Below are 11,227 nucleotides of genomic sequence, written 5' to 3'. Positions count from 1 at the left end.
CGTAGAGTTCAAATAGAGTGCTTCCTTCGTGGTGCATGACTTCTGCTGTTTCGGAGGAAAAAACCTCCGAGGAAATAACCTGTTCCAACGCATCCGTGTCTGGGACAAGCAAAGGTCGGAAAACCACTCTAGCACGCTTTTGACGTGAGCCAGGCGCTCAACGACCAGCTATTCAAGCACCCTCATACCGTCTCGCCACGATTCCCTCCCCTTCATTTAGAGCGTGCTCAGACAGCGGCGAAAGTAGCTAACCTTATCATACAAACACAACAGCAGTAGCCTATTCAAATGTCGTGCATCATAGCGCACGCCGTTGTAATGTCAACATTAGGCTACAGTTGTTGAATACAATAACTTTGACGTCAACTAGATATGTGGAGCGGGCTAATGGAAAGTACCCATGACCTATCTTCTGTTGAATACAAGCAAATGTGTTTTCTATCCATCTCGCTTAGTCTAATTAAAAGGCTGCATCGGTAATTATTGACATGTGTGTGTCTTCTTCGGTGATATCAGATTCCCCGCTGTCCCCTTCCATCAATTTAGTTTCCTAGTCTGTCCGGAGAGAAAGCCCTCATATGACGTCATGATCTCCCCACAAGATAAGCCAGAAATTTAGTCCAGCGCAGGGAATGATTTACGGTATAAAAAGACACAGCGACAGAGACGGTTTCTCACCGGAGAGGAACAGTAATTACAGGGGGCAGGGGGAAAGTTTGACAACCTTGCTCTTGGCTGGTCTCAAGTCTGCATTCTGCTACACTTACTTCTCTGCAGAGGGCAGTTGTATGCACCCAAAGTTACACCGTGGCGCAAGTGAGGATCCACCCAAATTTACTTTCCAAGTCATTAATGAGAGTTTGTAACAACAACCGGTTGGGGAAGAGGACCGACGGCCAAAATGTGCAGGAAAAGGTGAACTTTCAAGATTCAAGAGTGGACGCGCCACCCGCGAACCGGAAAATGGGCATGCTAAGCGTGGACCTGTTGGTGACTTTGCAGATTCTGCCGGGGTTCTTTTCAAACTGTCTGTTCTTCGTCCTCTACGACTCGGTGGTGCTGGTGAAACGCGTGGTATCACTGCTGAGTTTTTCGGGGTCGGCGCCCGTAGGCGAGTGGCAGCGCATGTTAACCTCAGCCGGCGTGCGCTCCATATGGAACAGTTTTCTCTTGGATGCCTACAAACAGGTATGTAGAGCGGCACGACTTGCCACTTCATTAGCGGGATACCCAAACAAGCACAAGAACAAAAAAAATGGCAATTGCACATTTGGGTTCTAATAAGGTAGGAAGTTCATAGTTACATTAGGAACGAGCTATCTATAATTGCATTGTGCAAGACCATTCAATAGGATATCTTTTTCCCCCAGCTGAATTAAATGATTGAACTTTGTTCCTCAAACGGTACATAGACCGGCAGTCAATGTCCTTAATCAGCTGAAAATGTCACCAAATGTCACAATTCCTGTAGGGCCTACATGTTACTTTTTAACCTAAAAATCAAACAAAGCACTATCACATTAGAACAGAATCAGTATGTGGTCATTGATCGTTGTGCCCAACTCTGATGCCTTAACTTAACCCCCAAGCCTGAGGAAGGGACAAAAGTTCATTCACACTAGTGACTAATTCTTAACATCTTCTTACGAAGAATCGCGTCCTTTACGCAATCATCCTTGAACACAGGCACGATTAATTTGGTAAAATCAGTAGGTAACGGTCCCAGTGACACTCCCCCCCACTCCTACACTGTACAATCTGTGTTTCAAGCATGACTTTATTGCTACTGTTTCCTTTTCTATGGGTATGTTTTAGTCTCTTGCTTTTACTTTATCTATGTAGCCTACAGTGTATTGATTATAAATCCTTTACCATGTCTATCACCATGTGCATCACTTTTAAAAAGTAGGGTAGGCTACACTTTGTATGCATTTTCATGTTAAAGATAATTAAAGAAGTCCAGCGATTTTTCACATAGAACTCCGTTTCACTGAGTAGCCTACTGTCGTTTGAAAAAAAGAAAAGAAAGAAAAAACCCGAAACCAATCGGTTTTACCTAGCTCGAGTGGCTAGTTCCAACAGCTAAAGCATCCAGGCAGCTACTGTAGGCTACAGCAGTACAATCTGGGGGGCATGATCATGGGTGCGCAAGAGCATGCGTGCCCCACAGAGTGTAGCGCTGTAGCTGCCCGGCAAGATTGTTTTCATTTGTATTCGTCTATGTGAAAAATCACTTTAACCTTTAACTTAATTATTGCACTTACAATGTACTGTAAAACCGTTCAGAAATGAATTGTGAAGAGTATTAGTCAAAGTTGATGATAGTTACTAGCTTCTGTCTCTATCCTAGTGGCTTGTGGGCTGGACTTGGATAGCACACATAGTGTATGAGTCTGCTGGGTGTTGATTATACTTAGACAAAATACTTGTAACCATAGCAGCAGAAAACCAAGCAAGGCTTCAGATGATTTAGAGTAAACTGCCTCTCCCATGTAATGACAAACTCCACCAGGAACGCGAGGAACTCTCACTCTCCCTCCCTCTGTGTGTGTGTGTGTGTGTATGTGAGAGAGAGAGAGAGAGAGAGAGAGAGAGAGAGAGAGAGAGAGAGAGAGAGAGAGAGAGAGAGAGAGAGAGAGAGAGAGAGAGAGAGAGAGAGAGAGAGAGAGAGAGCATGTGCGTGTGTAATTGCGAGGGTCCATCTTTGTTTTGCCAAAATGATTATGTCACTGACCATTTAAACATGATTTGAGGTGAAGCTCCTGCATCGAATTATAATTTAATAACAACAAGTTTTTTTTTTTTTTTGCTCTCCTCCTTCTCCCTCTTGCTATCCAGGTCAAGCTCGGCAGCGAGGCGCCCAACTCCAAGGTCGTGAAGGTCAACGGTCTGAGCAGCCGATGCCGCAGCCCCGCCCGCGACCCCGAGGACGAGTGCCGCCTCCTGGACTTCGAGTCGTCCGACCGCCCGTTGGTGGTCAACTTCGGCTCCGCCACCTGACCCCCCTTCATTAGCCAACTGCCCCTTTTCCGGCGGTTGGTCGAGGAGTTCTCCGACGTGGCCGACTTCCTCCTGGTCTACATCGACGAGGCGCACCCCTCCGATGGCTGGGCCGCCCCCCCCATGTCCCCCTGCTCCTTCGAAGTCAGGAAGCACCGCAGCCTGGAGGAACGCGTCCTGGCTGCCAAGCAGCTCCTGGACCAGTTCTCCCTGCCCCCGCAGTGCCAGCTCGTAGCCGACTGCATGGACAACAACGCCAACGTGGCCTACGGCGTCTCTTACGAAAGGGTGTGCATCGTCCAGAAGAAAAAAATAGCCTACCTGGGAGGAAAGGGTCCCTTTTTCTACAACCTGAAAGAAGTCAGGCACTGGCTTGAACAAAGTTACAGGGAGTGATAATTTCCAGCCAAGAGAGAGAGAGAGAGAGAGCGAGAGAGAGAGAGTGAGAGTGAAAGAGAGCGTGAAAGAGAGAGTTGCAGATCTCCTTCCTTAAAAAGAGAGAGTAATTTATTTTTGTACAGCGGTGAAAACAAGGAAGGTGTACTGCGCTCAGAACTGCCACTGCCACGGCCACGGCCACGTGTCCCTACCACGTGTAACGTAACATCCTGCAACCACCAACAGTTCATCAGAGGAAAACAGACACTCTCCACGACCTTCGAATGACATGGATTGTGTTGTTAACGGACAAAGTCCAGGCTGGACATAGCAAACTCAAAGCGTATTCCTAATGCACTATCGATAACTATACAACATAACATTCACTATTAATGTCTTTCAAAAAATATTTCCAGTCAAAATCTCAACGCTACAGAATGCCACACAAATTACCCTTTGAAAAGAAAAACCAAATTGCTGAACAGAGAAAAAGCACAACTACCCAGCTTTTATACAAAAAAGAGAGAAATTAATTTATTTTATTGAGTTGTAATGTTTGTCGTTTTTACTCCATTGTAATATATGCCCAATTTGTATGTGTATGCACTTGCAAAGCTTTTGTTGAAGGTGACAATCTGTTAGGTATATTTTGCGTTCAGATGTACTCGTGCGGATGTCCCAGCTTTGATGACTGTAACTCCAGTACTCTTTTCCATTGTCTCTTGCCAGCTCATACTAGTATAATCACCAGACACACCATGCCTGATTCATCCAATCTAAACCATGCTTAAAGCGCTAGATCCAACAGGAGACATTTATCTATCTCACTGGCAGAAAACTTGCTTCACTCACTCACTCATTCATTCATTCAGTTATTTAGTTATTTAGTTATTCAGTTATTCGTTCTTTCATTCATACATTTATTCAATCATTCATTCATTCATTCATTTGTTCATTCATTCATTCATGTATTCATTCTTTTGATCATAGTTTCGTTTAAAGGCTAGGTAGCTGCAATGCATAGCTGCTGTAATCCAGAGAGGATGGTGGTCAGCGTTGGTGATGAATGGGTGATGTGCATGAACATGGGTCGTTGGAAAGGGAAAAGCTTGTTTATGAATCTCGGACACACGGACATATCCTTGGAAGTTCGGAGTAGTCTGGTGAAGTTGGAACACTGCATATAGGATGCAGGAGATTTGGAATTGACTTGTACCAGGAGGTTTGACGAAAAGAGAGTGTATGAGTAAGTCACGTGATTGGCTTTAACTGTCCAAAAAATCACTTCCATGGTCATACGTCCATCTGACAGAATGCAGAGACTGGTTTGGTGTCAAGACGGACTTGATGTACGAATGAAAATCATTGACGAAAGGGTTTTTCCAGCCCTGTCTCTGGTTGGATGAAAAGTGACATCGGTCTGACTCGACGCCAAACCACACGCCTGTTAACGAGTTCATACCACTGCCATCATCTCCATCTCCACCGTAGGGGCAGGTGCATTCCAAATGTTTCTCCTTGTTTTTCTCCCATGTCCATGTAGTGCTGCTTTTTACAACTGAGAAAAAAAAACAAACTGAGGAGAGGGGAAAAACAAAATAAAGTGGATACTGTGCTGCTGAACCTGAGCCTGATGTGTCCTTCTTCCTCCTTTCTGACTGTGGGAAACTGCAATGTGAGGCTGCGGGGAAGTGGAGGGAGAGAAGTCATTGGACGACTTCAACCAGAGACACCTTTGTTTTGGGCAGGGGGGGGTGGCGATGGGGGTGTATGTACTCTATTGGTTAGTGGAAAAGAGGGGAGGGAGAAGGAAGTAGCCCGAACCGAAGGGGTCATTGAGTCCACTTGTTTTTATTTCCATAAAACATGTACAGTGATACGCTTTAAGTGATGAGCTCCAACATGTGCAGGCCCTATCAAGTAGTGTGGCACCGTGGATTCTGGCTGACCCCCTGAACCTTTCGGGCCTGCCAATAACAGAATAGCGAAAAGGCGCAGGCACGGAGCATGTTCTGGGGCCGGGCCAGGTAACAGAAGCCCTCCTTGTGGCCGGACATTGGCTACACAGGCAGAACTATTGAATCCTGAACCACTGAGACGTTATTCACCCCGTTTGTCTCCTTACTCCTTGGAAAAAGCCAAAAAAAAAAAAAAAACAAGTGAGAGAGAGAAAAAAAAATCTGTCAAGCCGGGTTTCTGGGTCTCTGCCATTGTTAGAGGTGGACACATGAGAGTGCAGGGGCCGAGCACAATGGAGTCGTTGCAAATCCACTCCAGGAAGGACCAGGGCACCGTGTGCTTTCTAAGGAACGTGTTTGGTAAACAGGCCCTGGGAGGAATCCTAAGCAGGGTCCCAGGAAGTGTCCTCGTTCTGGGACAATCTCCGAAACACTGTAGTCCTCTCACGGGTCCCGTCGGGACAGTGTGCTTATCCCCCAAAGACTGCGAGTGAATTCATTAGGGAGTAATCGTGCTCCATCAACGTTTTAAGGAGTACTTTCTTTACTCACAATAGCGCTGACCCCTGCAAATGCAAAGCTCGTTTGTGAATAAACATTCATTTCGGCGAAAAAAGGGAAACTTTCGGGGCTAAATCAGGACTCAAATGTTTTCTCAGAAAACAATCTTGTGCCATATCTTCTTCACCCCCATTCATCAAGAAGCTAAACATATTTTCCATGCTAAACAAAGTCTCTTTGAAATATGAATCATAGAAAAAAATCACCCTTGTCCCTAATGTTGAGTTTATCTTGGACCAGCACACTCACTTGCTCTGCTTCATCTTCTCAGCAAATAAAATGAGTTGATTATTTTACATTTGGACAAAATATTATTTCAACATCCATTCAGTAGTGACTCATTAGCATCAGTTCTTTTAAACGATGTATTGTTTTATTCATGTATTTTGTTTTCATGACACACACACACACACACACACACACACACACACACACACACACACACACACACACACACACACACAGGGATGAAAGTGGAGCAGGCCTCTCTTTTGGGTCAAGCTGGCCAACCGCCCACTCTCTCTCCCTCTGTTTCTTTCTCTCTCTCTCTCTCTCTCTCTCTCTCTCTCTCTCTCTCTCTCTCTCTCTTTCTCTCTCTCTCTCTCCCACTCGCTCCTTTCGCTGCAACTCTCCCAAAAGAGGCCTTTCTCTGTCTGAGGCATGACTCAGCCTGAACCACTGCAGCCTTCCCTTCATGACCCAGCTCAGCCTGCTCTGCACCAGCACCACTACATCCGTCACCTCTTCCTCCTCCTCCACCTCCTCTTCCTCCACCTCCTCCTCTTCCACCTCCCCTTCCTCATCCTCCTCCACCTCCCCCTCTTCCTCCACCTCCCCCGCCTTCTTCTCCTCTTCCACCTCCTCCTCCCCCTCCTCCTCCACCTCCTCCTCGAGGAGCTAACTCAGTATGCCATGAGAACAAAGATGTACACAGGCAGGGCACACACACTGATGTACAGTATCTAGTAAAGCATATCTTGTACAGTAACCGTCTGGGATGTACTTTGAAATGAATTGATTACTACAGGAAACAGGAAAAGCATTTCAGACCAAAACACAAGGCATATTTTGTACAGTAAAAAGTATATAGGATGTACTTTGAAATGAATTGATTACTATAGGAAACAGGAAAAGCATTTCAGACCAAAACACAAGGCCTATTTTGTACAGTAAAAGTCTATAATATGTACTTTGAAATGAATTGATTATTATAGCTGACGTAGTAAACCTGACCACTCTTGTCCACTCAACTCACTGCCCTCAGGTAGAATTCAGTGGCTTTATACAGCTGCTGTTGTATCACCATTTACTGTTAGGCCACTGTAATGACATGAATCAAGGACCTCCTTTCATGTTTTTCAATCCAGCAATAGCAATTGTTATTTTCCTGCTGAAAGTCTAAGGGTGAATGGAACATCTGAGTCCTTAAAGCCTTCTTGTTACGATGGGTCAGAGATGGGAAATGAAGGTTCGTGACTCACACTGAAGTTGACTGGAACTGACATGTTTTTCTTGAGCGAAGTCTTGGCGGTCCACTGTGAATAGCACCTATGCTGTCATCTTCCAGACATCTAATCTATCTGGGAAAAAGATTTTACTCACTCCGGTCCAACACACATGCACATACACACTCACACGTGCACACACATGCACACACACACACACACACACTCTCTCTCTCTCTCTCTCTCTCTCTCTCTCTCTCACACACACACACACGCACATGCGCACGCGCACAGTTGCACACACACACACACACAGCTGCAGTCTACATTAACCATTAGTCGCTGTAAAAAAGCTGGTATGACTATTATGGGTCATAAAATGCAACAATAAACACAGAACAGGTTTGATTATGACTTCAGCATACTAATCAGATAGACTTTCCTGTTTGTGCAGCTGATATTACAGTAACATCCCAATATGTGTACTACACTGAGATCAGTGTTTTCAGTAAGTGGCCAGACTCAACGAGCCTGTTGCTCCTCCCCGGCAGGCCTATGGCTTACATGAGCTTTAACATGCCTTTGCCTTGTCTGGGAGCTGACCCTGGTCTCTGAGTCTCCCACACACGTACAGTATAACCTCACAAGTCGTGACCGCATCAACAGAGTGGGGAGAGTGTTTGCCACAAAAATGTTAACAGAAATGGTGTGCTTTCTCAAAAGCTTGTGTGTATAAAATGATGGCAGAGCCGTTCTGTTCTGTTCTGTTCAAGGGCCTTGCTCCCTGCCTGTTGGAGGGTGAGAGGTTGAGGGGAGGAGGTGAGGGGTGAGGGGTGAGGGGTGAGGGTGGTGGGGTGAGGGTGGGGGTGGTAGATTCGAGGCATATCTGTGGACAATGTGCTGCCCTGCTGTCAGCAGCGTGTCTGTCATGCTCCAACACAAGCAGTGGATTTCCTTACTGGCAGGATCTCTCTGTCCGTCCACCGCTCGCAAAACCACCTCCAAATCCACACTGATCCCCCTTGAGTTCACACGCACTCCCTCCGCTGGCCTCCAGGGGGCACTATGGGCTTGGAAGCACATATACACAAGGGCGCACGCACGCACGCACACATGCACGCACACACGCACGCACATACGCACACACACACACACACACACACACACACACGCACGCACGCATGCACACACGCACACACACACACACACACACACACACACCTCGGTCAGCAGAGAAACATTTGTAATGCTGTACACACTCGCTTCTCACTTTGTTCCCATGTGCAGGACAGCTAATAAGGTCACCAAGAGGAGATGTTTATGGTTGCATTAACGGTTTCCCATAAGTCAAAGTTGAATCTCATCTTTGCATAGTTATGAATGTTTTATTATGGTGCATGATTTGCACTGATTTAATCACATTATTCTGTTGGTGCTTCCACAAATTATTGCTTGATTAGAGACTAACAGCGTTTGTGGAATATTCCAAAGCAAAGATATTGCACTCAAAGATCCATGCAGTCTAGATGACATAGCATCTCACATTTAACAGCGTCACATTTAAGCTTTGTCATTTGCACTGACTTCACGAGCCCTTAGGCTACCCCTAGTGATGTTTCAGCCAGATATCTTATTTTTCTTACATCCCCAGCTCTTTTCTTCCTCCTTAGCAAAGTATGTGTAAGTCATACAGAATTCCTCAGAGGAAAAAATAAAAAGAATGATAAAAAAAAACATGTCAGTAGTTTAGAGGTCGTCACTAAGAGAGGAAGCTGTTCAGGTCCAAAACACTTCTGAAGAGATACAGTGTGTGTGAGTGTTTGTGTGTGTGTGTGTGTGTGTGTGTGTGTGTGTGTGTATGTATATATGTATGTGTGTGTGTGTGTGTGTGTGTGAGTGTGTATGTGTGCATCTGTATGTCTGTACTGTATGTGTGTACCTACTGTGTGTGACATAGACAGGTCTTTTACGGCTTACTACCTACAGTACTTCTGCTAATTATCTTTAGGAAATAAAAACAGAGTCGGCCATAAGTTTACTTCAGGTCATGTACTTATACGCTGGTGATGATGATGTGATGCCTATAGAACTGCATTAGGACATCTGAATACAGCACATACTGTAGGCTGGTGATGGAAATGCCTATATAATTGCGTTGGCTCTCTAAAGATGAATGTGTGAAGGGCTGTGGAGCTGAAGAGCCCTTATGGCCGTCGTGCTGAAGGAAACTGGGATCACACTAATTGGCCAAGTGCTGAATGCCAGGGGACCCTGTCTGGCCTGATACACACACTCTCTCTCTCTCACACACACACACAGACACACCGACACACACACACACACACACACACCGACACACACACACACACATACAGATGCACGTATACACACATACACACACACGCACACAAATACACATACAAACTAACACACACACACACACACACACACACACAGAGTGAAAGAGGGAAAGTGACTGAAGAGAATGCAAGAAAGAAAGAAAGAAAGAAAGAAAGAAAGAAAGAAAGAAAGAGAGACAGACAGACTCACACACACACACACACACACACACACACACACAGTGTGGCTTGTGCCAGGGGGCTTGTGAGTGGGCTGTTGGCACGGCGGGGCTGGTGTCCTGAAGTGACTCCTCAGGGGTGGCCTGAGTCGCCCCTCACAGCATCTCAAGCCTCCGATCAATCAGATCCCGATCAATGCACGAACGTGCGAAAGAAAGGCCACCCAATCAATCAGCTCGACCACTCGCTAAATCCAAACAATTAATCAGCCAATCAATTCATCAATGGGATTAATAGATGACCGAGAGAATAAATAATTGACCGACTAAGTAACTGAGTGATTCAATGAACAAAAGAATGAATGAATGAATGAATGAATGAATGAATGGCTAAAGGGAGGATGCATGGTGACATGCGTACGCTAAGGTACATTACATAGTTAACGAGATATTAATTCAAACGATGGGGCAACCAAAAGACCGGGAAAAAAAAGAAAACACAAACAAGAACCACTTTGTGCTGTGCTGTGCTGTGCTCTTGGCAATGTGAGGTCAGTATCCTGAGATGCCTTCTGGAGTCGGGGTGTGGGGTGGGGGGTGGGGGGTGGGATGAGGGGGAGGGGGGGGGGGGGGGGTCGCTTTTCTCTGAGTAGCCCTTTAGACGTCTCTCCATCCATACTGATGGCCTTCTACCGCCACAAAGGCCCTTACAGTGGCACATGGCTAAATAAATGAAGGATAATGAATAAAAGTTGGATGCATAAACTTGGGGTGACTGGCAAAAGAATACAGGAGTCAATACAAAGTCCAAAGTTTGGATTGATGCAAAAATAATTTAATAATGGAATAACTAAATTAAAGCTCAGTCAGGTTGACATTGGGATGGTCTTTGTGGCAACACATTTCCCTATTAATGTCATCATTTTAATGAATGAATGAATGAATGCATGTATGCATGAATGAATTAATAAATGAGTGCTTGAAGAAGTGAATGAGTGAGTTGGTGAATGAATCAGTACAACATTAACATAGAAATAGAAAGACAACTAAAAGGCTAACTTACAGTACAGTACATACATTCTTGAATTTCCCCTTGGGGATCAATAAAGTATCTATCTATCTATCTATCTATCTATCTATCTATCTATCTATCTATACAGACAAACTGAAAACATGTGATGGGAGGGTCATCAGCTCAGTATGCGCTCTGACTGCCATACCAACGAGCCTGGCAGGTTTGGTATCCTTGGAGACCTGGGCTGGCCTGACCTCTCCCTTCGCTACAGAGGGAATAAAGCAATGTGTGAATGAATGATGCAGTGACATGCTGAGGTAATCTAGCGAAACTTCAAAACTACTGTATGTCC

At 45.3% G+C, this 11,227-nt stretch overlaps 1 protein-coding gene across 1 annotated transcript; it reads left to right on the top strand.

Moving 5' to 3' along the window:
- The first annotated feature begins 634 nt into the window (after positions 1–634).
- On the top strand, positions 635–5,001 carry dio2 (iodothyronine deiodinase 2). The gene is made up of 2 exons (XM_062522807.1): positions 635–1,188; positions 2,839–5,001. Exons 1-2 carry the CDS (start codon positions 853–855, stop codon positions 3,394–3,396), a joined length of 894 nt encoding a protein of 297 aa, XP_062378791.1. The 5' UTR covers positions 635–852; the 3' UTR covers positions 3,397–5,001.
- Positions 5,002–11,227: the final 6,226 nt, after the last annotated feature.

This window comes from Sardina pilchardus, chromosome 20 (assembly GCF_963854185.1).
Source record: "Sardina pilchardus chromosome 20, fSarPil1.1, whole genome shotgun sequence".
NCBI classification, from domain to species: domain Eukaryota; kingdom Metazoa; phylum Chordata; class Actinopteri; order Clupeiformes; family Clupeidae; genus Sardina; species Sardina pilchardus.
The sequence above is the reverse complement of the archived record's forward strand: the minus strand, read 5'-3'. Positions and strand labels throughout refer to the sequence as shown.